Source organism: Erinaceus europaeus, chromosome 7 (assembly GCF_950295315.1).
Source record: "Erinaceus europaeus chromosome 7, mEriEur2.1, whole genome shotgun sequence".
NCBI lineage: Eukaryota > Metazoa > Chordata > Mammalia > Eulipotyphla > Erinaceidae > Erinaceus > Erinaceus europaeus.
In genome coordinates, this window is record NC_080168.1 from 127,520,313 (window position 1) to 127,548,143 (window position 27,831).

The window sequence follows — 27,831 nt, forward strand, 5'->3', positions numbered from 1 at the left end:
CCTACAACGTGCAGCCTGGGATGCCCACAGCCTGCAGGTGCTGCTGGTTTCCATCACCAGGGTCAAACATTTGGCCCACTGCCTCTTCCCAGGCCAAGACAAGAGGGAGAACCAATTAATTATAGCATCAATGAGATTTTGTTTTTTCAGGACAAAGTCTACTCATCATAGATACATTTCATTGTGAACCATGTTTATTTTAGAAGAGTTATGAATATGCCTAAGAGCTAGAAGAAGAAAAACAAAACACCCACCATTCTACTACCCAGAGGCAAATTTATCTACACAGGGTCTGCATCTCTCTCTCTTTTCAGAGACTGAAGGAGTTCTGCCAGACGGCTGGAGATGGGCTCTGGAATGCAGGTCAAACTGGATGCATGCTCTAGCCCAGGGGTGAGGGCCTGTTTTTTCAGTCAGTGGCCATTCAGATATTTATACCATCATTTTCAGGCCATACAGAATGATCAACTTAAAAAATTAGCACATAAAGCAGGGAGCTGGCCAGGAGAGTGGGGTGCTCTGACAGGACTGGGGCAATGGCAGGCAGCCAGTGTCGAGAACTATAACCCAGATTTAAAAAACAAAAAACAAAGCACTTAAACGAGCTCCTGGCTTTGTGGAATTCCAAGTCTGATCTAAGGTTGCCTTGCTAGGACCAGACCAAATGAATTCATGGGCTGTGTGGCCTGGACAGCTGTCTCCCACCCTGACATTAGCCATCTCAGTGTTTTGCTTTTTAATCACCAAGACTATCTTCTGGGACTCTGAGCTGGTAGACTCTCTGCTGTTGTTTTTTTTTTGTTTGTTTGTTTGTTTTCAGTAGAGGAAGAGAGACCAGGGGAAAAAAGAGAAATCACAGCATGACCCCACTGCTCAGAAAGGCACTGGCCCACCTAGCTGAATGTACACATTACCAGGAAGGTGGGAACCTGGCTTAAGCCCCCAGGACCCACTTGCAGGGGAAACTTCATGAATGGTGAAGCAATGCTGCAGGTGTCTTTCCTCTATCTCTCATCTCCCTCTCAATTTCTTTCTGTCCTATCAATAGATATAAATAAGTAAATATTAAAACAACAACAACAACAGAAGAAGAAGAAATTAGTGTCCTTTCAAACTAGAGTTTGACACGCTACAGTCTTCATAACACTGTGGCAGTGACACGAGAAAAACGGAGACAAGTACAGTCAGCTGTGAGGCCCTGCATTTAAGTCAATAAAGAGGAATAAACGGCCAGTACTTATAATCGCGTGGAGCAACCTCAAAGCACTATGATGAGTGCGAGAAGTCATACTAGGAAGGGGAAACTATGAAGACGTGAGACCGCAGAGGAAGAGTGGACTGTAAAGAGGTGAGGATGAGTGTTGAGGTGAAGGCAGTATTCTGGACCTCAGCTGGGCGGTGATTGCAAACCAGTGCCACAATCCACATTTACAGAAGAAGAGTTTCACTGTGTGGATATTACGTACTGAAAAACACCGCACATCAGCTTGTACAGACTGTACCAGGAGGAGGGACGTTAAAGGAATGATGACATTCAAAACGCAGTCTAGTAGCCAATTCAAAATGATTTTACATTTGCTTTCAGATAAAATAAAAAATGCACACAAACTTCAGACAAATACTACTCAACACCTACACAAAATCCAGCATCATTTTGACTTTTTTTTCTATTTCTAGATGTTAAGGTGTATTTAAAAAAAAATCACTAGTGCACATGTAGTTACTTACAAAAGCACTTAAGAACCTCTGACAATGGTGTAGACATTCTTCTTCCTTAGTCTGCCCTAGCAATGTCACTTCTAGCTCCTTCTCTAGAGAAATTCTCCTACAAACATAAAGGCCTTCTTAGTCAGCCTGCCTGCACACCAAGAGAATGCTTTAAACACACCCTGGCTCAGTTAAGAAGGTATTGTACATTAGTTTAAAAAATGGGGAGGGGGGTTCGAGCAGTAGGGCAATAGCGCAGCAGGTTAAATGCATGTGGTGCAAAATGCAAGGACCGGTGGAAGGATCCCGGTTCGTGCCCCCGGCTCCCCACCTGCAGGGGAGTCGCTTCACAGGCGGTGAAGCAGGTCTGCAGGTGTCTGTCTTTCTCTCCCCTTTCTACCTTCCCCTCCTCTCTCCATTTCTCTCTGTCCTATCCAACAATGAGTGACATCAACAACAACAATAATAACCACAACAAGGCTACAACAAGGGCAACAAAAAAGGGGAGGAAATGGCCTCCAGGAGCAGTGGATTCATGGTGCAGGCACTGAGCCCCAGCAATAACCCTGGAGGGAAAATAAATAAATAAATAAAACGGGGAGGAATTTTAAACCACCGTGTTATTATGCTGACAAAGATAGTAAGGTACAGGATATGCCATTTATGTAAATGTAATATTACACATCGCTTACGGATCCATCCAATTTATAAAAACAAGAAATGAAATTTCAGGTTATGGAAACTGCTGAGAAGCTCAGAGGGAAAAGGTAGCCAATTAGTGCTATCTCAGACCACTTATGTCTGAAAATTAAGTGAGAGAAATCTGACACAAATATGGAAAAATGTCAGCACCTATTCAGTCTAGAGAGTACATGTATGTGTATCATTTCTAGATGTATCTTCTACATTTGAAGCATTTAGCAATTAACTTTGTCTACTTGCCATTTGATCATAACTACTCGGTTAATTATTTAATGTGTTCTTTTCTCATGCTCAGAACTGTCTTCCTGCTATGAATCTGGTTTACTTTTTAATTAGGGTGTAAGCTGTCTTTTTTTTTCTCATGAGTTATTTTATTACATTATAATTTTGCAATCTGAGGTCACTGCATGTAATTCCAAAGGTCATTAACTTCAACCTTAAACAACCAAAGCAAATATAAACTTAAAATTAAAATGCACTAAGAATTTAATAAGGTAAGTGCCCTAGAAAAACAATCAGGCTCATTTTAGGCCACTGTAAATAAACTAAGGAGATATTTACTACCACACGAAGCTTTCTGAAATGCCAAGAGCATCAGAAAACATCAAATAGGTTTAGTGTCTACCATGTGAAAGCACACTGTCATTCTTACTTAGTGGCTCTGTCATTAAAATTACCCCAAATGTGGGACAAATTATTTAAAAATGGGAGTTGAGAAAGTATCTGAATTTACAGTTTATCTCATCTACTTCTAATAACTTTCTTTTGATGAACATTTTTATTAGTGTATACCAAACATACCTGGTTTTTTTTTAATTTATAAAAAGGAAACACTAACAGAACCATATGATAAGAGGGGTACAACTCCACATAATTGCCACTACCATCTCCTCTCTTCTGTAGAGAAATATAGGCACCAAAAAGTGTTGTCTGCAAAATGTCCTTAAACAGCCAACTACAAGGCATCTTTAAGAGCTTAACTTGAGCCTCCAGGCCCTCAAAAACTTCCTTTCTACTAAAATCATTTTAGGTGGCCAGTGGACCAGAGAAACTTCTCAAGGGAAGAGTTTATAATATGATCCTACCCAGCAAAACAGTAGTGCCTTTTTAAGTGCAAGGACTTGACAGATGATCTGAGTATAAATAAAAGTTCCCCAGATAGAAACTGGACATAATGACCCGACCTGGCTGAATGAAAGACGACTCTCGCTTTAACTTTAGTGCTCATGTACGTACCCAAAAGGCACCAATTCAGGCCAAACTGCACAGCATAAGAGGTATTCTCTGGCTGGCCTTACACAACAAATCTTACGTGGTAGTCTGCTTAAATCAGGAGGTTTTTACAGGGGATTGGGCGGTGGCGCAGTGGGTTGGGCGCAGTGGGTTGGGCGCACGTGGCGCAAAGCGCAAGGACCAGCGTAAGGATCCCGGTTCGGGCCCCCGGCTCCCCACCTGCAGGGGGGTCACTCCACAGGCGGTGAAGCGGGTCTGCAGGTGTCTGTCTTTCTCTCCCCCTCTCTGTCTTCCCCTCCTCTCTCCATTTCTCTCTGTCCTATCCAACAACATCAACAATGGTAATAATGATAACCACAACGAGGCTACAACAACAAGGGCAACAAAAAAGGGGGGAGAAATGGCCTCCAGGAGCGGTGGATTCATGGTGCAGGCACCGAGTCCAGCAATAACCCTGGAGGGAAAAAAAAAAAAGAAAGCTTTTACAAGCACAACGCTGATCCCAAGCACAGCATGTTCACCAAGAGCAGATTCACTCCCTCACGCGCATGCTCTTAGGTCAGGTTATGCCGTGGGAAGTGCTGCTTCTGGGCACAGCTTATGCACTTTCAGCTTCTCACTGTGTGAGACAGGCTCGGATTACGAGGCAGGTGGACAGCTCCACAACTAACACAGGTGCACAAACCACCCCTCCATAGCTCTTGATATTTGCTGAGCCACCAGGGTAACTAAAACGAAAAGAAAAAAGTCGTATTAACTAGAAACTTGACATCTGGCTGAATTCCCCTTAAGTCTCCCAGCGCCTACTGAGGGAGAGGGTCCTGGGTCGGTAGCCAGCAGAGCACAGGGACCCGGGGCTGCTGTTCTCGGGGACAGCGAAGGCTGACTCCTCACTCTCCCTGCTGTGAGGGCAGCTAGAAGTCTATGTTAAAGAGAACTGCTGAAAGGTAACTTCTGTCCAAAAGAAATCTAAACACAGACTGTGAACATAAAGCAAGCTTTCGCCTGTGGGCCCTTCCTTGCTGTGCAGATGTCAGGATCACCCCGACTGGAAAGTTTCTAAGTGTGGACCAAAATTCTCAAAATGTTTCTGACTGAAACCTGGTTTGGGTTTCAAAGCAAAAAACAAAACAAAACAAAACAAACAAAAAAAACAGGCTGACAAAATAAGCTTACTTGGATAGTGTGTTGCTCTGCCATGTGTGTGACCCAGGTTCAAACCCAGCCTTCACCACATTGAAGGAAGCTTCGTGTTGTGAGTCTCTCTCTCTCTCGAACAAAAACACTAATAAAAAGTACAAATTTGTAAAAATGAATCTATAAATATGGACTATAAGTATGGACAGAGGAAAGCAGTGCAGGGATAACTGTAGGTATCTGAAAGGGAGCCCTATTCTAACTCGATCACAGGTAGAAATACATACTAATAAAAAAGTAAACTATATTAGAAAAAACAGGCCATTATTTTTTGCTTTTAGAAAAGAATCTCAAAATATTAAAGGCCATTCTCGGAATAACACAAACATATAGACAGAAAAAACTTTCTTATAAAAAATGTTATTTGCTGGAGGTCAGGCAGTGGCGCACCTGGTTAAGCGCACACATTACAATGTGCAAGGATCCAAGTTCAAGCCCCTGGTCCCCACCTGCAAGGAGAAAGCTCCATGAGTGGTGAAGCAGGGCTGCAAGTCTGTCTGTCTGTCTGTCTCTCTCTCCCCCCCCCCCCGTTTCTGCTTATGAAATAGAGAAGAGAATGATAAAGAAGGGTAAGAAAACCCAGAGAGGGCTAGGTGGTGGCTTACTCAGTACAGTACAGTACACACTTCACCATGCCCAGGGACCTGAGTTCAAGCCCCTGGTCTCCATCTAGAGGGGCAAAGCTCCTCTAGATGTGAAGAGGTATCACAGTACAGGCACCAGGCCCCAGCAACAACCTTAGTGCCAGAGACAGGGAGGGAGGAGCTAGAGCTTCATTCAGCTCTGGCATATGTGCTACTGGGGGCTGAATCAGAGACCTCAGGCTTGCAAGGCCTGTGTTCTACTGCTAAACTTTACATCTCGCTGTCTCCCCAGCTTACATTCTTTCTTCCTTTTTTTATTATTGCCATCAGGGTTGTTGGAGGTTCAGTGCAGGCGCCATAAATCCATTGTGCCTGCAGAAAAAAATGCAGCCATTTTTTCCCTTTGTTTTTAGTAGATAGGACAGAGCAACTAGGAGCATGTGTGTGCATGTGTGGGGGGAGACAGAGTGGGAGAGAGAACAACAGACACCTGTAGACCTGCTGCAAAGCGCATGAAGCGTCCCTCCTACAGGTGGGAAGCGGGGCTTGAGGCCAGGTAATGTGTGCGCTCAGCCCGGTGTGCCACTGCCCGTCCTCTCCAACTTAGTTTCCTCGTGACGACTTCAGGTTGACATTCAGTCAGTGTTCACCAAGTACTGGTCTATGCTTAGCACAGACAGACAAGGCATATCCTCAAGTGTGCATGGCATCTAGGTACCCTAAGATGGTGCCTACGAGCCCTACCTACTGGGTACACACCCTGCATGACCTCCTTCCTGTGTGTGAGCAAGACTGCTGAGCAGAATGGAGTTCTGCTCCCAGGCCTAGATCGCCTTATATGGCAAAGGTACAAAAGTTTTACAGACTCAATGAAGGGCCTTAATCCTTCCATTAACCAAAGGCAGATTAGCCGGGTGAGCTTGACCTAATCACGTGAACCCTTAGAAGAAGGCCTAGAGCCCAGAAACAAAAGGCAACAGACTCTCACTGGTCTTGAGGAAACAAACCGCCATGTCGTGGACAAAACCACAAGACAGGCATCATCTCGGCAGATGGAGGCCTGAGTCACATCTGCAAGGACCTGACTGAGTAAATAAGCGGTGAGTCTGGGAAAGAGTCCCACGTGCCGGAGGCCTGAGACCACGGTCCTGGCCGCCATCCTGACTTCAGGCTGCCGGAACTCCCAGGATGCAGGCAGCAGGCGGGACGCCCGGCCCATGGCGGGCCCGATGGGATCAACAGGTATGTTTGAATGTGCTGGGTCTGGAGCGGTCTGTCACATAACAGCAGGAAATTAGTAAGGCTTGAATGAGAAGTGGAGGGCGCACTATGGGCCACTTATTTAGTAAGGAAAACACTTCTATAACCAGATTTTAAAAATTACTAAATATAACCCAGTAGGCAAACGGTGAGAATGCAGAAACAGGCAATTTGTAACAAAGTGTTTTAAGTATGTGCAATCTGATCCACGTAAATGCTACAAACACCCAAGGGAATTGGGAATTGGGGGAATTGGGAGACCGGCTTTCCTCCCCCACCCCCACAACCTCATTTGTATCAAGAAAAATGCAAATTAAAAAAAGTTACAGGGGAGCTGGCAGGCGGCTCATCCAGGAGTGCACATGTGTTACAGTGCACTAGGACCCAGGTTCAAGCCCCGGGCCCCCACCTGCAGGTGGAAAGCTTCACAAGTGAAGCAGGGCTGCAGGTGTCTCCTTGCCTCTTTTACTCACTATCTCCCATCCCCTCTCAATTTCTCCCTGTCTCTATCTAATAATAAGGAAATACAGATATTTTAGAAAAGAATTCTGAAAAATGTGCAAAAAAAAAGGCATTCTGAAGATAGTTATTAAAGTATCTATAATAAGCAAAGGCTAGAAGCAATCTACATGTCCTTTTGTAAATAAAGAAATGACAACATAAACTATGGAACACCCCAATCCATAAATTAAAATTTAAAATTTGGAATCCAATCCATAAATTAAAACAAAGTCTAGTGATCTGCTTTGATGCGGATCAGGAGCAGAGTGTCTTACAGCTTAAGTCCACGGAGCAATCTCACAACATCACAACATACCCACGTTCCTTTGCTTGGTACTACTGCACGTGTGTGTGTGTGTGCGTGTGCGTGTGCGTGTGCGTGTGCGTGTGTGTGTGTGTGTGTGTATTATATAGCAATAGTACTGACAACTGTTGGATTGTCAGCAAAGTCATGATTTATTTTTCTATGCAAAAATATCTCATCACTTTCCTAACAAGCCAGTGTGTACCAGGCTCTGCACACAGCAGGGACCAGGCAGTGGGACACCTGGTAAAGAGCACACACATTGCAGTACGCAAGGACCCGGGTTCAAGGCTCCAGTGTCCCCCTGCAGGAAACAGCGCTGCGGGGGCCTCTCCCCCACCCCCATCTCTTCATTTCCCCTTCCCACTCAATTTCTCCCTGACTCTATCTGAAATAAATAAAGGGAAATGGGGGGGGGTGAGAAAAGAAAAGGACCATAGCTGTCCCTATGTGAGACACTGGAGCAGAAACATGACTCAGGAAATCCAAGAAATAAGGTCAGAGTTCAAGGGCTGAGAGTAGGTCAAAGTCAAGGGTTGGATGCAGCTCTGCGTGCCAGGCTACAAAGGTGGAATTCTGCCCCGCTGAAGGACTTAAAGCAGGATACTGACAGGACACTACCCAAAGCTCACACTTGGGTGGCCGTGGGAGGCCATCTGGGATTTCATCAGAGGTGTGTTAATGGAGCTAAAACAGCCGCAATTGTTAGTGAGTTGAATCACGTAGGCACACCCATCAGTTCATGCCTGCAGATGTGCGAACACCTATAAAAACATGAGGACAACATCAAGTCCCCTTGAGACCATACTTAAGATTCATTTTAGCGGTAGTGCAGTGGTTAAGCGCAGGTGGCGCAAAGCACAAGGACCTGGGTAAGGATCCCGGTTCCAGCCCCCGGCTCCCCACCTGCAGGGGAGTCACTTCACAGGCAGTGAAGCAGGTCTGCAGGTGTCTGTCTGTCTCTCCCCCTCTCTGTCTTCCCCTCCTCTCTCCATTTCTCTCTGCCCTATCCAACAACGACAACAACAATAACAACAATAACTACAACAACAAAAAAACAACAAGGGCAACAAAAGGGAATAAATTTTAAAAAATTCATCTGGCTCCTCTGGAAAAATATAAGTGGACTTCCCAAGAGGCTGGACAAGCTACTCTCCATATTTCTTCACTAGCTCAAGTCAACATTTAAGAACTTAGTCAAAGCAGCAAACTATCAAAGTGTCCCTCTTCCATCTCCCTCTCGGTCTTCTGTGCTTTGAACGGCTGAAGCTTGCAAGAGCTTTGTCCCAACAGCTCTCACTGAAAGGGCTTCAGATTTACAGATAAATTAAAGTCTATGCCAGGCAGTGATTCAGTCTCCAAGAGCGGCCACCTGTTCCAATTAGTGAGATTAAAATAGCACACCACTGACTCTGGCGTTGAGTTCCAGGCTACCAGGAGGCTTACCACAACACTTTTACCAAAGCTGAGTAGAAGGGACCTTTTGGGCCCAACACACAGTCACATACTCTGGAGTAAACATATTGAGGTGCTGAAGCGTAGCATTCACAAAGGACACACTTAACTTCTGGGCAACCGTTTGTATCCAACTTCAGTCCAGGACTGCAGCTCAAGGCACCGCTTAATTTCCTCCCATCACAATAAGCCACACACAACTTTTAGGTCCAGCTTCCCTTCAGGAAAACATAGCTTAAGCGTCTTCTCCACTTGCCCGCTTTCTGTCCTTGCCCAAGATGTCCACGCCTCCAGGGTGTTTCATTCTTCAACTGAGGGCCTCTCATTGTCTCAGTCTCCTTCAGGTCATCCACTGGGAATCTGGAGACGCAGGCTAAAGCAGGTATGACACATATCTACTTCCCCACCCTCCTTGTGCCCAGAGAAAACTGTCTTCAAATCAGCTGAGTTAGCTCCTCTTCCCCAAATCCAAAATTATCCAATTTTCACAATGCATAAAGGGCAACACACACACACACACACACACACACACACACACACCCTACTTAGTAGGCTACAGGTCTTTAAAACAGGATTTTAAAAAAAGAATGAAATAAATTAGAGACGAGATGAAGAGCAGCGTTTCCCTAAATGATTCTGGATTACCTGAATGACCTAAAACAAGGTTTGGTGGGTAATATGCACAGCTTACCATGCCTGAGGACCTGCACCTGACCCCTCACACAGTACGGATAGCACGAAGGGGAGGAACTCCACGGATGCTGGGGTAGATCTGTGGGGTCTCTCCCGCTGTTCCCCACTACACACACCTATTGGGGAGCCAGGCGGGGGGGTGGCATCAGGTTGAGGGCACAGATTACCACGCACAAGGAACAGGGCTTGAGCTCCCAACTTCCCATTTGTAGGGAGGTCTGCAGGTGTCTCTCCCTTGCCTCTCAATTTTTCTCTGGCCTATCAAGTATAATGCAATGAATGAATGAATGAATGAATGAATGAATGGAAAAAAAGGGCTGCCAGGAGCAGTAGATTTGTAGTGCCGGCACCAAGTCCCAGCAACAACCCTGGTGGGAATAAAATCAAATAAAAATTGCGCGCACACACACACACACACACACACACACACACACACACACTTTTTCTATTTTTCTTTACTGGGAGAATTAATGGTTTATAGTTGACAGTAAAATACAGTAGTTGGTACATGTGTAATATTTCTCAGTTTTCCACGTAACACTCTAACCCAGCCTAGGTCCCCCTCTGCCATCATGCTCCAGGAAACCTATTTTTTCTATGCAAAAATAGGTCATGACTTTCTTGACAGTCCAACAGACTGAAAAATGCCAGGCGCAGGACCTGCATGTTCGAAGCCCCGGGCTGGATCTCTAGCACAGAGCATGCTGGGACTGAGTGGTGCTGTGGTGCTGCCGTCTCTCCTCTTTTTCATTCTATCTCATAAAAAATAAAATATCTTAAAAGACTGTGCAGCAGAAGCAGCTCAGAGGTGTTGCAAATGCTTAAGTCCCCAGGTTCCTCCCCAGAACCAAATTAAATTAAAAAACAACCTTAAAGCAGGTAGCACAGGGTCACAGCTAACAGCTCTCGGGGCTCCAGGCCAGACAGGAGGGACAGCAGCGCTGATGCTGTAAAGCGCTCACGTACGTGTTGAGGAGTGAGCGGATGTAGAAGCAGCAAGTAAATGAAAGTCCAGGTGGCATGAGGCAGTGTGTAGGTGTGGGAATGACTGGGGTCTGGGGAACCGGTGAGCAGCCAGTGACGCCACGTCCCTAAGGGGTTTGTTTCCCAAGGCCGCTTCTCCAGGCTGCTCACACCTCCAGTAAGTGGAGGACCTGAAAATCAAGTCTGACTCCAGAGCCCACACTCTTCACCTGCACTCTGATCCACAGAGCCAGAAGCAAGGCAGGCGAGAAGGTGGAGAGAAAGAGAGAGAGTTAGCTGGGGGTAACTTGAGTAAGTAAAGCACATGCGGGGTGGGGAAGAGTAGGGTTTGAGAAAGCTTCCCAGGCATCTGGCTTGGAGACAAGCTGGATCAGAAAAGTACTGACCAGAAACCAGGGCGGGTGGGTGGGCTCAGGAGAGTGAGCCAAGTGGCCTGGGAGGTATACAGTGCATAGAGTCAAAACAAAGATGGACTCATTTTGCAGAACTATTTTTTATGACAGTAACAGGGCCAGGCAGTGGCACACCCAGTTGAGCATGCATGTGACACACGCAAGGACTGGAGTTCAAGCCCCCAGTCCCCAACTGCAGGATGTAAGTTTCACAAGAAGTGACCAGGCGCTCCAGGTACTGCTTCTCCTCTTTACTTGCCCTCCCCTTCCAATGGCTCTGTCCTATGAAATAAAAGGGGGAAAATGGCCACTAGGAGCTGACAGATTCGTCAGTAATCCTGGTGAGAATTTTTAAAACATGATAAGGGCTGGCAAACTAGCACACCTGGGCAGGTGCCCGTCTTGTTATTCATATAACCCAGGTCTGAACCTCACCACCCACCCCCTTAGCACTGGGGAAAGCTGTCCTGTGGTGTCTCTCCCTCTTTCTGTCTCTTTAAAATTCAGCTGGGAGCCTCAGATGAGGCGAAAAGAAGACAATTAAAGAAGAATTAAGAATGAATAATTAAAAACAAAATGGCAGGAGACCCAGCACAGCCACGTGGTCTAAGATATGAGATCTGCACTGCTGCCATTCCTCCCAGCCCCCAGCCTCACCAGAAACCTGCAAAGAGATCCAAGGAAAATGAGTGGTCTAACCTTAGTTCATCCACTTCTTTTTTTAAACCTAGAAAGCTCAAAATTTTTAAAATTTAAAACCTGTTATTGATTTTTCTACTTAAAATAATTTAAAATTCCCATTCTACCTACTTAAAATGCCTATCCCATGTAATTTAGCAATCAATTTGATATTTTAAAATATTTAAAGTAGCTTCCTTTGAAAGCATTCTCTTTTTATTTACTTATTCCCTTTTGTTGCCCTTGTTTTATTGTTGTTGTTGTTACTGATGTCGTCATTGTTGGATAAGACAGAGAGAAATGGAGAGAGGAGGGGAAGACAGAGGAGGAGAGAAAGACAGACACCTGCAGACCTGCTTCACCCCCTGTGAAGCGACTCCCCTGCAAGTGAGGAGCCAGGGGCTCGAACCGGGATCCTTACGCCGGTCCTTGTGCTGAAAGAACTCTTTTCTTTAATGGATTTTCTTTTAAAGAATCCTCTTTACAAGAAACTGATATAGTGGAGTTGGATCTAGCCAGTCTGGATCCTCTCACGGGGTGCAATCTGGTGGGGTGTCACTTTTCTGTCTCTGCAAAAGGAGTGCTCCCTGGGGGTCTACACTCTCTGGTTCCTCCATGGTAAAGTCTTCGAGGCTGACTTTTTTTTCCTCCTTTTTTTTTTTTTTTTTTGGTTTTAGGTTTTTTATTATTATCAGTGATTTACTAACCACCAGAGTTCTGCATCCCATCCCCTCCATTGGAAACTTCCCTATTCTTTACCCCTCTGGGAGTGTGGCCCAAAGATCTCTAAGGGGCACAGAAGGTGGGAGGTCTGGCTCCTGTCACTGCTTCTGTTTCTACGCCCTGCCTTAACTATGAGAAGCCAAGCTTCGGTCCAGTGCAGATAGAGTTCTACAGAAGAGCGAGGGCCAGGCCAGATTATGACTCAGTTTCCCCAAGGAAGCGCCGCATCACCGGCTCTCACTGATGGTCCTCCAGAGACCACATGTCAGAGCAGAAGGTGGTTCCTGAGAACCACTGAAAAGCTTTTTGAAGATTTCCCCAAACCCCAAGCAGAATTCTCCTATCCTCAGCATTATCAACAGTTCCTAAGCTATGACTTGAGCTCATGCATCACCAGGAGCCCGCTCGGGGCCTGTGGCCAGTGCAAGCCTGACTAAACGCCATGCCACGAGGACCACACAGCCTGGCCAGGCTGAATAGACGGGGCCCGACTTGCAGAAGTTGAGCACATCCATCTCCAAGCACTCAGCAGGTAACTCAGCCAGCAGCTCTCCTAGCCACCTACCTGAGTGACAGACGGCAGGCAGCGGTGAAAACACAAGCTCTGGCTTAGACCTGGTTCAGCACACCCACCTCTTGTCATTCCCCAATCACCACAGGTCTGTGGACAGATAACCCGCCTGGGCCTCACACCTTCACCTGAAAGATGCGAGTATAAACAGGCTACTGTGGCAGGCTGTAAGCAGACTGTACACTGGGGACGGGCAGCACCTGGTTAGACGCACGTTTCACCACGAGCAAAGACCTGGGTTGGGGCCCGGCTCCCCCCCTACAGGGGGACACTTCATGAGCGGTGAAGCAGGTCTGCCGGTGTCTTTGTTTCTCCTCCTCTCTATATCCCCTCCCCTCTCAATTTCTCTTTGTCTTACCTAAATACTCAAAAAAAAATAATGTTTAGAAAAAGGGGGTGGGCGTTAGCGCAGCGGGTTAAGCGAACACGGGGCAAAGCACAAGGACCAGTGCAAGGATCCCGGTTCGAGTCGCTGGCTCCCCACCTGCAGGGGAGTCGCTTCACAGGCAGTGAAACAGGTCTGCAGGTGTCTGTCTTTCTCTCCCCCCCACCCCCGTCTTCCCTTCCCCTCTCTATTTCTCTCTGTCCTATCTAACAACAACAACAGCAATAACAATAATAACAACAACAATAAACAACAAGGGCAACAAAAGGGAAAAAATATCCTCCAGGAGCAGTGGATTTGTAGTGCAGGCACCGAGCCCCTGCAATAACCCTGGAGGCAAATATATATTGCCACTGGGAGCAGTGGATTTGTAGTGCCAGCACCAAACCCAGTGATACACTGGTGGCAAAAGATAAAGGAGGAGGAGGCTGTACACGTGAAGTGCTTAAAAGCACGCCTGGTATGCTGTATGAACACGCTAGCCGTCAGCACTGCTACTGCACTCTTATGTTCTTTTTGCTTCCTTTTTTATTTTATTAAAAGATTTTATTTATTGATTAATGAGAAAGACAGGAGGAGAGAAAGAACCAGACATCACTCCGGTACATGTGCTGCCAGGGTGTGAACTCAGGACCTCACACTTGAGAGTCAAGCATTTTGTCCACGCACCACCTCCCGGACCACTTCTTTTTGCTTCCTCAAAGAGAAGTAGCAAAGAAGAATTGTTTCCCCAAGGAGATCCCCAGCCCTCAATCCCCAGTCAATGAAAGCTGGTGGATGATGCACAGATCAAGTACCCTGTCTCTTTCCTAAGGAGGATCAAGTCCTCGTTCTGATTCTGATTCACGGTGCAGTGATTCATGGTTCTCGTCCTTTCTTCTCACCGCCCCCTCCACTGACAACATAAAAACACAACTAAGGAACAGCAGGCCTGGGAGTGACAGCTTCTCCTTAAGACAAGATGAAAGTCGATTTCTGACCAAACAGCAGTCCTGGAAATTCAGAAGCAAAATACATCTTGCCATCCTGCTTGGTAGCAGATGTCTCAGTGTTCCACGGCGGATATGACCAGCAGCTGGTGGCTGGCAATTTGTGCTCTAAAGAGAACCAGTGAGCTTGCAGCAAAGCACAGCCCAACACACAACCACACAACCACACACACACACACACACAGCAAAGCACAGCCCAACACACACACACACACACACACACACACACACTCTCTCTCTCTCTCTCTCTCTCTCTCTCTCTCTCCCTCATTCTTGACCCATCTAGCCAAGCTACATTAAAGAAAAATCTGATTTGAGACTGTCAACATTATTCAGCAGCCCTTTAAATATCGCCTTAGTCGCACACGAACCGCTGGTTAAAAGCCGACTCACAGACTACTTGGTCTATCGCTTCAGCAGGTCAGTGTCACCTACAGAAGTCTGCGCCCATTCACCAGAGTCCCTGCCTGGGGCATAAGCATGCCATCTTTAACTTGTTGCATCACTGCCTAACTATTTCCACTGCAGGAAGAGCTGTGGCATCATCTTCTTGACTGCCAGGGGCCATTACAGTTCGGGATCTGACGCCAAGCGCCAGCACCGGTGACGTGCCAGGTGGCAAGCCTGCCCCACACAGGTTTCACCAGTGGCTTTTGGTTTCTGTCATTTTCACTGGGCTTCACCGCTCCAGGCCACCACCCCTTGCCCACCAACCCAACTTATTCAGATCCACAGAGGCAAGAGGACACGTCACAGCTCCCCCTCCGAGCACAGTGAGGACTGGGGCATGGCAGACAGGTGTGTTATCCAGGTGAGCTCTCTGGCCAGTCCAGAATCTGTTCTTATTATATAAATCTACATTTCTTTCAGAAAAAAAGGAGGGCATTTCCTAGAGCCACAAGTATGACTTAGTATAAATTACCAAATAAGCTTCCTGAAGGAGCTGAGTGGCAGTACACAGAGTTCAGCACACATGCTGCCAGGTACAAACCCTGGTTCCCCAACTGCAGGGGGACGTTTCCCAAGTGGTGAAGCAGAGCTGCAGGTGTCTCTTGGTCTCTCCTCCTCTATCTTCCCTTCTCCTCTCAATGTCTCTCTGTCCTATCAAGTAAAAATAAAAAGGGGGGGGGGGATGGCCACTGTGAGTGGTGGAATCACCCCACAGGCAACAAGCCCTCAGCAACAGCCCTGGTGGCAAAGCAGCCCTGGAGGCCAGACGGTCTTCCTGGGGCGTGGAACAGTGACCAGCAGTTCTCAAGGAGACGGCTCCCAGCAACAGAAAGGAGCTCTCGGAGTGCTAGAGTCTGAAGTTTGAAAACAAGCAAAGGAGCAAACATGTGCACACACACTGTGACAGAGAGGTACAAATTGCTCAAAACTCAGGAAGGTCTCTCCACGTAACTTCCCCAGTTTTAAACTTACCCAACTTTCTTACACAGCAGTAACAAAAATGGCCATTATCCTTTGAGCTTTGACCGTCCACCTGACACAGCTCAGACATCACTGCATCTGTATCTTGCCATACCCCCAGGGTGTGAACGAGGGAGCGAAGGCTTAGGACCTGAGAGGTTGAAGGTCACATGCTAGGGAGACTGAGCTTCTAGGGGTTAGTCTGTGACACAGGCCCCGCAGACGGAATAACCTGGTCCTTGCAGGCAGGGTGGGATAGAAGTCGGTGGGACCACGGGAGGGAGCACTTGGGGTCAAAAGTAACTATGCCAAGGGGAGACATTTGGGGGGCCTTGGAGGAACCAATTCTAAAGGTAAAGAAGAGCCTGGGGCCCGGAGGGTGACACACTCAGTAGAAGGCACACATTGCCTTGCTCCAGGACCTGGGTCTAAGTCCCTGTTCCCCGCTTGCAGGGAGGGTCGGGGGTGGGGGGGGGCGCTGTAAGAGCAGCGGGGCAGTGCAGCAAACATTTCTTTTTCTCTGGCTCTCTCTACCTGCCTCTGAATCTCTAGTTTAAAGAAAGGGGAAAATAGGGAGTTGGGCTGTAGCGCAGCGGGTTAAGCGCAGGTGGCGCAAAGCACAAGGACCGGCATAAGGATCCCGGTTCGAACCCTGGCTCCCCACCTGCAGGGGAGTCGCTTCACAGGCGGTGAAGCAGGTCTGCAGGTGTCTGTCTTTCTCTCCTCCTCTCAGTCTTCCCCTCCTCTCTCCATTTCTCTCTGTCCTATCCAACAACGACGACATCAATAATAACTACAACAATAAAACAACAAGGGCAACAAAAGGGAATAAATAAATAAAAATAAAATATTAAAAAAAAAAGAAAGGGGAAAATAGTCACCAGGAGTGCTGGAGTTGCACAGGCACCAAGTTCCAGCAATTGCCCTGGTGGGAAAAAAAAATAATAATACAAATAAAAAACCCCTGGGAGTCGGGCGGTAGCACAACGGGTTAAGCGCAGGTGGCGCAGAGCACATGGACAGGCGTGAGGATCCCGGTTCGAGCCCTCCGGCTCCCCACCTGCAGGGGAGTCGCTTCACAGGCGGTGAAGCAGGTCTGCAGGTGTCTGTCTTTCTCTCCTCCTCTCAGTCTTCCCCTCCTCTCTCCATTTCTCTCTGTCCTAGCCAACAACGACATCAATAATGACTACAACAATAAAACAAAGGGCAACAAAAGGGAATAAATAAATAAATAAATATTTGAAAAAAATTCTTAAATAAAATAAAAAACCCAAGAAGGAAAGGAAAGACCCAAGGGAATGGCTAATAGGTTAGAGACAGGCTAAGACAGCCTTCCAATATCCACCTTACACATGGATAACAGTATCCAGTGCTGAAATATATACACAACCTTTAAAAAATAAATAAATTCTCTCTTAATGAAAGACTCACTGTCACTCCTGGAATATTATCTGGGAATAGCAGCAGGGAATGTTATCACTTCTTGGACACGAGGATGGTCTGGGGTCTCTGGAAGGTTAGACCCTGCCCTGGTCACACAGGTGAGAAGCGTGAAGAGCCAGGGGCTGATGGTGATACCTCTGGCCATTTGAAATGAGAACTAATATGAATTTAGTTCACACATGACTGCTTACTCAAAACCCGACACTGGCTAGAAAGTCGATGGCCTGTATTCTTAAAAAGATGATGCCTTTCTTTCATACAGATGTGCACAGATCTCTTCAGATGGATGTCTTGGCTTCCTCTGGATAGATCCCCAGGTGGAACTATTGGGTCGTGAGTAGGTCCAATTCTAGCATTTCGAGAAACCTCCAGACAGGCGAGGAGGTGGCTCACCTGGTTAAGCGCTCACATTACAGTGCGCAAGGACCCAGGTTCAAGCCCCTGGTCCCCAGCTACAGGGGGAAAGCTTCACAAGTGGTGGAGCAGGGCTGCAGGTGTCTCTCTCTCTCCCTCCTCATCTCCCTTTCCCTTCTCAATGTCTGTCTCTATCCAATAATAAATAACAATTTTTTCAAAAGAGAGAAATCTCCACACTATTTTCCACAGGGTTGGACCAATTTGTACTTTTGAGATAAGACAGTACCCTTGTGACAACTGCCCGGTAAACCATTAAACACACAAGGTGGGGGGGGGGGACGATAGGCTTTAACTATCTAGGACAGGGGAGAATAAAGTAAGATTCTAATTATGCACATTTCACTTACAGTAGAGGGAGGTCCATGTACAGAGTTAACCTGGGTCATTTTTGAGTGTTACCCCAATGAACTTAAAAATGTGAATGACCCTCACTTGTTGGCACAGAGACAACCACAGAATTCATTCGATATACTGCATTTTCACGGGGTGAGGGGAAGATGTGGCAGAATCTGGGTTAGTCCACCTGGCTATTAAAAATAGAGTTCTGTGATGTTAAAATAATGCACTGCCTCATTATTGTGCCAATCTCAGAGGCTTAAGCAACTCAGCAAGAAACAAGTGTGTTTTCCTTGCTATCTTAACAGGGTATCAAGTGTGAACTGAAACACTGACTATTCAGTAACCGAGGACCTGATCATGGAGTCTTAGCCCTGTCCTGGGAGGAAGCAGCTTAACTCTGAGAGGCTAATCGACCCTCCACATGCAGGTCCAGTCCTTCTTAATGGTTTCAGGAGAGTTAATTTGCCCAGGGAGTCCACAGAATGGTTCATCTTAGAGGGTACACTGCCAAAGAAGACTGGCATCAAGAAATTGACCCCTCACACAACTGATGGAACTGATGGTTTCTTTTTGCACCACATACTTCGGGGGTGAGGAAAACAAGCCTTGGCAGACGTAGCGAAATGTGTTTCGCAAACAAAAGCTGCAGTCATTTAATGAGATACCTTTCTGCGCAGGAAAATCACTGCTGTTTCTCCTTCATTCCACCCAGCTTATTGCTGCCTGCAGCACAGGCTGCAAATTACTCTGGGTCCACTTGAGAGAAGTTCTCATGAGTTTACAAATTCTCCACTGGTTCCCTCTAGCCCTTACTCCCGCAACAAATAGACTGTAAAAACAGACGGTCAAGGAAATTAATCAGGGATCTCAGCATCACGGCAATAGGACTTGCAACTACTGCCCTTTCAGTCAGATTTTTAGTCTTCACTAGGCTCCATTGGTCCAAAAAGCTAATTTACAGTAATGCATATAGCAAACGACTTTAATACGCAGTCTGTTTACAAAGTAGGTACCTCCATGCTAGCGAAAACGATGTCCAGTCAAGGGGGGGGGGGTGGCTGGCTCAGAGGAGGGGAGCAGGACTTACACGAGTGAGGCTCTGGGCTTGACCTCTGACTGCATGCGCTGAAGCAAAGCTCTGTTCTCGCTCCATTTTTTTAATTATTGCTACCAGTGTTATAGCTGTGGCTTGGTACAGGCACTACAAACCTACTCCAGGCAGCTAATCCTTCCCCCCTTTTCCTCTTTCTAAGTTTTATTTTATTTTTTTTAATATTTACTTATTTATTCCCTTTTGTTGCCCTCTCTTTCTAATTTTTATTGACTATGACTGAGAGAAGTTGAGAGAGAGGATGGAAAGATGCGGGGAGAGAGGAAGGCAGACGCCCTGCAGGTGGGGAGCAAGGGCTAGGACCTGGGTCCTTGTGCATGATATGTGCACCACCACCACCACCCAAAGTAAGTCTTTAAGTTAATCATGTGGGAACCAGACAGTGGTATACCTGCTTAAGTGCATATGTTAGCATACACAGGATCTGGGTTCAAGACCCTGATCCCCACCTGCAGTGGGGAGGCTTCTTGAGTGGTACAGCAGCACTGTAGATGTCTCTCTATCTCTCCTTGCTTATCTCTCCTCCCCACTCTTCTCTTTCCTATCAGGAGAAAGAAAGGAAGAAAGAAAAAGAAAGAGGAAGAAGAGGAAGAGGAAGGAGGAGGAGGAAAGGTGGCCACCAGGAGGGATGGATTTATCCTGCAGGTATCAAAGCCCCACAATAACTCTGGTGGCAATGGTAAAATAAACTAAACAATAATGTACAGCCACTCTTAACAGGGGTGGGGTGGTGATGGTGGCACAGAGATTATGTGTCAAAAACTCATAACTCCTAAAGACTCAAAAACTTTCCTTACAGTCTGTCGTGGCCAGAAACCTTGCACACGACGTAAACAGTCCATTAATAAACTTCTTAAAAACACTATATTGTATTATTACTATAAAGTAAGGTAGAGGAGAATGTTATGAAAACCATAAAGAAAACTGGGACTGGGTCAGCATTAAGGCTGTAGGTTCCAACCCTGACACTGGTCTCTTTCAGTAAAGGGGGGGGGGGGAGAACAAGCCCTAAGAGAAAGCAGAGTTACCGTATTTGCCCTGTATTTATGAATACCGTCTTTCCTGTCATCTGCTCACAAGAAGATCTGTGGGTAAGTAGGCCAGTGCAGGATAAGCCCTGGCTGTTCAAAATCGCCCCTGGTAAAATGCTGTCAACATAATTTTAAAAATCAGAAGAAGAAAAACTCGTTTCCCATTAGGTTGTGATATCTTTCCAGAAAAGATGGGTCTGGGAATGGGACGCAGCAGAGGTGGCAGAGACAAAGTCGGAAAGAAGTTACAAACTGCTTCCTCACTTTTCATCTACGTTGAGGTAAACACTTCACCATCACTCCACAAATCTTGAGGGGTCAGTTTTGTCAAACTGATTCCGTGGCCTCACAACGACTTACTAATTTTGCTGTTGACACAAAACTTGTCACAACTGGGACAAGAAAAGCTTCAACACGTTTTCTAGGTCTCATACTGCTCCAGTCAACGGCAATGAGGACTATACAGACTCCAAGCACAGTGTGTCAGGAAAATATCCCGGCCTTTCTTTCCGGTTAACTATACAGACCTGAAGCCATCCTTTGAAGAACTTCTAACCAACGACAGAATCGTGTCCTTAATCAATGCTTTCTTCCTACTGGAGTTTTCTGACAGCTTTTTCTGCAGCAGCAGAGCACAAGACTTGCATATCTGAGGCCTGGCGTTCAGTCCCCTGCTCTGCACTGGGAGTTTCTGGCTATTTTCATAATGTACTGCTATGAAACCTTTTAAAAAGTGCAAACTAGAAACGTATTCTTTGGGGTGGGAAGTAAGAGAATTGGAGTGTGTGCAGCTAAGCACTATCCCACCAGGCACACACCCCACCTGTACAAACCCAAGACCATTCTGCTAAGTGGACCAGCAGATGTTAATGGCAGCACGGGTGTGTATACTCAAGGCTCAGTTACACCTTCTGCAGCAGCTGATGGTGCTGAACATTCCTGCCCACCCAAACCTGCACGGGGCGCCACCCCACACACCTGCGACTGGAATATCTGCGCCCATCTCAACTCCACAGGGAGGCAGAGGCGCCCAGAATGCTGAGCCAAGAACAGGCGCCCCTACCTGCCGCCAGAACAAACACCAAGGTGGAGGCAGGACCCTTCCAACTGGCACATTTAGCAGCCAAGAGAACGGACGGACAGCAGAGCTGAGCTGGCCCGGGCTCCACGACCCACGGCCAAGAAGGACAAAGGTATCAGGGGCGGGCGGGGAGGGGTGGGGGTGCCCTCCTGGCCGGGGCCGGGGCCGGGGCCGGGGCCAGCGTGGCGGCCTCCGCCTTTCCCATACAGCACCGTGCGCTCCTCTCTGCAGCAAGCTCGAAAGAGCTATTTTCGCCCACAGCCAAAAGCGGCAACAGCAAATTACCCTGCAAATAATGGAGAGGCGCCTGCAACGCTCGGCTGGAAACTCCGGAGCGGCGGCGCGAAGCCCGACTTTTCTCCCGGGCTGAACCGGGCGCGGTGGCCGCGGGACACCCGGCAGCCCGGGCGCCGCCTCCTCCCCGCGCCCCGGCCGGCCGCCAGCGCTGGGCCACCTGCTCGGAGCCGGGGGTCCCCGGGGCGCTCGGCACCCGCGCGGGCTCGTCCCGGCCGGGGGGCCGGGAGCCGCGGGGACCGGGAGCCGGGGGCCGGGGGCCGGGGGCCAGGAGCCGGGGCCAAGAGCCGGGGATCTGGAGCCGGGAGCCGGGAGGGGAGCCGGGGGTCGGGAGCCGGGGGCCAGAAGCCAGGGATCTGGAGCCGGGAGCCCGGAGCCAGGGCGGCGGAACTCCCTCGCGGGCGCTCCCTGGCGGCGGGGCTCGGGGCTCCGGGCTGCGGGCTGCGGGACCGGCGGGCGGGCAGTCCAGCCCCAGGAGCCGCAGGCTCTGCCCCTCCGCGACCGGGGGTCCCGGGCCGCCGACTAGACTCCGCCGCCCGCCCCCGCCGCCCCCGTCTCTAGCCCGGCCTGGGCAGCAAGGGAGGAGAGGCGGCGGGACGGGACGCGGGAGGACCCCAGCCCGGCCGGCCTCGCCGCTCACCCGGTTCCTGCAGCGCTGCTGCCGGCCCGGGTCGGAGTAGGTCCGGTCCACGGTGAGCGCCGTGTCGCTGCCGGGCATGTCGGCGCCCGCACCCCAACTTTCCAGCCTGCCGGGGCGGCTCGGGCCGGAAGACGCGGCCGAGAAGGCGGCGCGGGCCGCGGCAGCTGCCGACAGACACCCCAGCGGCCGACACCCTAGCGGCCGCGCCGAGCTGCGCCGCCCGCCGACTCCGCCGCCGCGTGGGGGAGGCGGGGCGGGAGCGAGCGAGTCTCCGCCCCCCGCGCGCCCCCCGCGCGCCCCCTCCAGGTGCGACCTCTCAGCCCCCCGCCCCCCGCCCCCGCAGAAGCTCCATCCCACCCGGGCCCCGTTTCCCCCTCAAAAGCTGAGCTGCCTCCATGCTATGTGTTGACTTGCTTGGATGTTGCTGATAAGATGAATTTCTAGCAAGATGCTGAGGCTTGCCTTAAATGCTTCCTTACATTTTTTTTTTTTTAATAGCAGTTACTATGGGCCAGACCCTGAGTTGGAGAGCAAAGATTTAAAAAAAAAAAAACTACATTTTTCTTAGGATTCTACTGATGGAGCATTGTACACACTTGCACTTAAGCAAAGATGTTTGTTTGCTTTATCTGTCACTGGAGCACAGCTAAACTCTGCCTGCTGGTGGTGCTGGCTCGGGCTGGGAATGTTTGGTGCCGGAGATGAAGGTCTGTCTGCATGACCCCTACGCTGTCTCCTCAGTCTTGCAGCAAAGACCTCTTGGTACTGTGTATTTTAGTTTGCATTCTGGCCCACCCTTATGCCATAAGCTACTTGGAAGTCAGGACATCTTTTTTAGGCTTTCCTAACTTCCAGAGAACAATCCCTGACCCCAAGGAATTTAGAATCTAGAAGAGACAAAGACTGATGGGGGAAACTATGCAGATGATCTAAATCAACATCCAGAAAGCTCACTTTCTGGCATGGCAGCTGGCGTAGTGGAGACTGGGCTGTAATACTGAGAAGTGCAACTGCTCCAGTGAGGAGTTAGAGGGCAAGGGGGCCAGCCTAGAAGGAAGGAGGCCTTGGCTCTTCCCTTTCAAAAGGCTGGGGTGGGGGAACAGTGATGGTACAGGGAAAAGAATGGAGCTCATCAACACGAAGTGCTAGGCTCTGGGCCTATCCCAGTGGAGGGTGAGTTCCAGGCTCTGCATCTACGAGAGTGGTGTTCCGGCATTTCTCTCAAGTCTATGCATCTCGTATGAAAATGAATTTTAAAACATTTTTAAATGGTACAGTTGGAAAACTTCAAATTATCAATTTAGGTGGTGTTTCCAGGAACACAGCTGAGAAAAATGCAGGTGGAAGCTATTTAGTGCAGGTATCTGCTCTCATGGTTAATAAACTATACTCAGGTGGAGAGCAGATAGCATAATGGTTATGCAAATAGACTCTCATTACTGAGGCTCCCAAGTCCAAGGTTAAGTCCCCCACATGGCCATAAGCCAGAGCTGCTCTGGGAAAAGAAAAAAGTAGTTCAACCTTAATTTTTGGCTATTGAGCAAATGCTGGAGGTTTGGGCCAGAGAAATAACTGCTAGAATAAACCCTTACAGAGATACATTTGATAGCTAAGTGAGGCACTGATTAAAGATGGGTAAGAAGGGGCACGGGTTAGAAGGCCGTTGCAAGGATTGAGAATAATCTAAGTGCCCTTCCAAAGGAGACTAAATCATTAAATATCTATCCAGCAGACTATCAGATGGTTATAATAGCATGAGGAAGTTCTAGAAACAGAGTTAGCATTCTTATAGAAATATTTCTAACATTATTAATAGGATACTTCATCATGTATGTAGAAACAATAAATTCAAATACATATATACAAATAACATGGATCTAGCAGGGTAAACAAGAAACTAAAGAAATATATAAGAAACTGATGGAGGGGTCTGGTGGTGGCACACTCTGTTAAGCGTACATATTACCAGGTGTAAGGAGCCAGATCAAGCCCCACTCTCCACCTGTAGGAGTGCATGCTTCACAAGGAGTGAAGCAGGTCTGCAGGTCTGTCTCTTCCTCTCTGTATCTCACTCCTCTCTCAGTTTCTTTCTGTTCTAGCTAATAAAAATTAGAAACAGAAAGAAAGAGAGAGAGAGACAAAAGAAAAAATGGTTCTAGGAGTGGTAGATTTGCAGTGCCAGCACTGAGTCCCAGCATTAACCCTGGGTGGAAATAAATGTGTGTGTGTGTGTGTGTGTGTGTGTGTGTGTGTGTGTGTGTGTATTGATGGATGGCCCAGGAGGTGACGCAGTAGATAAAGCATTGGACTCTCAAGCATGAGGTCCTGAGTTCAGTCCCCAGCAGGACATGTACCAAGGTGATGTCTGGTTCTTTCTCTCTCCTCCTACCTTTCTCATTAGTAAATAAATAAAATCTTTTAAAAAATGATGGGAGTTGGGTAGTAGTACACCATGTGAAGCCCAAGGACTGGCGTAAAGATCCTGGTTCAAGCCACTGGCTCCCCACCTGCAGGGGAGTTGCTTCACAAGCGGTGAAGCAGGTCTGCAGGTGTCTTTCTCTTCCCCCTCTCTGTCTTACCCTCCTCTCTCCATTTCTCTCTGTCCTATCCAACAACAAATGACATCAACAACAGCAATAATAACCACAACAACAATAAAAAAACAAGGGCAACAAAAAGGGAAAAATAAATAAATAAATATAAAAAATTTTTTTAAATGAAATGATGGCAAGAATGGGGAACTAGGTGGTTAGAACAAAGAGACAAGAGGGGTTTATTTCTTATTGAATATACATTTTAAACATGAACATTTATATTATAAGCATAGATTATCCAAAAAGTAAAATTTTAAAAAATTAAATAGAGCAAACTTACTATAATTAATCTAAGAGAGTCAGAAAACTCCACCTAGTCTTAAAACTATCCAAGAAACTAAACCAGCACTTTTACTTTATTTTATTTATTGCCACCAGGGTTATCAGTGCCAACACTATCAATACACCACTCCCACAGTCATTTTTTTCTTTCTTTTTTTCCTCCTATTTTATATGGTAAGACAGAGATAAATTGGGGTTTGGGGGTAGGGAGTGAGAAGATAAACACCTGCAGACGTGCTTGGCCACTTGTGTAGATGAGAATGATGAGGACAATGGAGGCTTGAACTGGGGTCCTTGGACGTGGCAATGTGTGCGCTCAACCCGCCGTGTGAACAGCTGACCTAAACCAGCACTTGCAGGCAACCTCTCCGTGTATGTGCACATAAACAACAAACACAATCACAGCAGAGTCACAGAGGTTTTTAGGTGATTTCTCCTAAAGCACAGAGATGTCAGATTTATCAAACTGTGTGTGAGAGAGATTTTAGCGAGGGTGGCTAGATAAGGCCTCATGATAAAATGATTGAGCAGAGAACTGTGAATTCCAAGCAGGAAGAACAGAAAGTACACAGGTCCTGAAGCAGAAGTATTTGGAGAGTGCTCAAGAAAGGTAAGGAGTCACTAGGAAGATGGAAGAAGATGATGACATCAGAGACATTTCAAAGGGCTGGATCATATACGCTATTTAAATCACTTCAGTTAAGGACTTTGATTTTGTCACCTGAGGAAGTTGAGAAGATTTGGACATTTTAAATCAAAGGAGTAGAGTAGCATACTCTGGCTTTTCAATTAAAAAAAAACCTCCACCTCAGAGCATACACAAAAATCAATACCAGATAGATTGAAGGCATAAAGGGGGGAAAAAAAAACTTTTAAAACTGTTAGAAGAAAGTAAGAGTAAACTATTATGATCTCAATTCATAAAATGCAAGACACAAAAAGTATTTACCACATAAAAATTTTAAAAATGTCATGGTCTGGGAGGTGGCACAGTGGATAAAACACTGGATTCTCAACCATGAGGTCCCGAGTTCAATCCCCAGCAGCACAAGTACCAGAATGATATCTGGTTCTTTCTCTCTCTCCTATCTTTCTTATGAACTAATAAATTTTTTTAAAAAAAATTTTAAATGTCTGCCTATGAAAAGAAATAGTATTAAAGGAAAACAAGCCATAAAACCGGAGCTAAGAAAACTAATATGGATGAATTTTGCAAATAATACTGAGAAACCAAAGAACAACTTAACATAAAACTGTGCACTGTAAGAGTCTATTCATATGAAGCTTAAGATATTAAGAGTAAACACTTACCACTTTAGGGGAACAAAGATACAGAATGAAACCATTACTGGGGCCAGTGGTTGCACACTGGATTAAGCGCACATATCATGATGCTCAAGGGTCTGGGTTCGAGCCTCCATTCCCACATGCAGGGAGGACGTTTCATAAGCAGTGAAGCAGGTCTGCAGGGGTCTGTCTTTCTCGTTCCCTCTCTTTCTTTCCTTCCCTCTCAATTTCTCTCTGTCCTGTCAAATAAAAATTAAGTAGAAATTAAATTAAATTAAAAAAAGGAAAAAGTGGCCGCCAGGCGTCATGAATTCATAGTGCCTGAACAGAGCCCCAGTGATAACCCTGGCAGCAATCAAAAATAAATAGGGGCGAGGATAGGTAGCATAATGGTTATACAAAGAAGTTCTCATGCCTGAGCTCCAAAGTCCCAGGTTCAATCCCTCACACCACCATAATAAGCCAGAGCTGATCAGTGTTCTGGTAAAAAAGAGCACACACACATTAAATTAATTAATTAATTAATTAATTAAGAAATGCAGTGGATGGTATACCCAAATTTCAGAATATGGCCAAGGCTCAATCAACTTTATATTAATAAAATGAAATAAATATTAAGCACAAAGATTGGCGTAAGGATCCTGGTTTGAGCCCCCGGCTCCCCACCTGCAGGGGAGTCGCTTCACAGGCGGTGGAGCAGGTCTGCAGGTGTCTGTCTTTCTCTCCTGCTCTCTGTCTTCCCCTTCTCTCTCCATTTCTCTCTGTCCTATCCAACAACGACGACATCAATAACAACAACAATAATAACTACTACTACAATAATTAAAAAAAAACAAGGGCAACAAAAGAGTAAATAAATATTTAAAAAATTTTAAATGAAATAAATATTGTGGAAAGGCAAAAAGAATCCACTGGGGAAAAGATATTAGAATATATATTAACTCTTTCACACATACACTTTTCTTATTTACTTTTTTAGGGCAACAAAGTCTCAAGGATAGATTAGTAATGAGGGGATCCTTTACCCCAGAAGTCAGGTCACCAATGGGTCCACCTTCTCAAACAATAATAACATCCTGACATCAGAAATAACATCATAAAGCCTGACAGAATGGCCAGGCACTCTGTTATCACTAACTGAAGTCCTATCAATTTAACCCTACCAAGATACAGTCTGAAAAGCTGAGTTCATCTCTGGGTTTTTCTCCTGCCTTTGCTTGGTACTTGACTTTTTTCCCCCCTCTCTCCTTATGGTTATAGTAAGTACATTACTTTTTTAACTTTTAAACATTATTTTACTTGGTAGGACAGAGAGAAATTGGGGGGGGTGGTCAAGAGAGAAAGAGAGGCAGAAAGACACCAGCAGATCTGCTTCACTGCTTGTGAAGCTTTCCCTCTGTAATGGAGACTGGGGGCTTGAACCCAGGTCCTTCTGCATAGTGGCATGTGCACTTAACCAGTGCCTGAAAAGTACATTACCTATGTAAGTGTAGTGTGATGTGTGTGTCTCTCTCTGTGTGTGCACACCTAATTTCAGGGGTCCT

The 27,831-nt window shown here is 46.9% G+C and overlaps 1 protein-coding gene across 4 annotated transcripts in view; it reads right to left on the reverse strand.

The window, feature by feature from the left end:
* TMCC3 (transmembrane and coiled-coil domain family 3) overlaps positions 1–27,831 on the reverse strand; it is a 306,581-nt gene that overhangs the window by 65,543 nt on the left and 213,207 nt on the right. The window contains exon 1 of one of the 4 annotated variants that reach the window (XM_007523195.3): positions 22,125–22,499. The exons of 2 other annotated variants lie outside the window; for them this stretch is intronic. In XM_007523195.3, the coding sequence (XP_007523257.1) occupies positions 22,125–22,202 (78 nt within the window). In that variant the 5' untranslated portion in view covers positions 22,203–22,499. Of the gene's footprint in view, positions 1–21,475; positions 21,642–22,124; positions 22,500–27,831 lie in introns of those variants that run through there. One more of the 4 variants, XM_060195561.1, reaches the window with a different exon arrangement.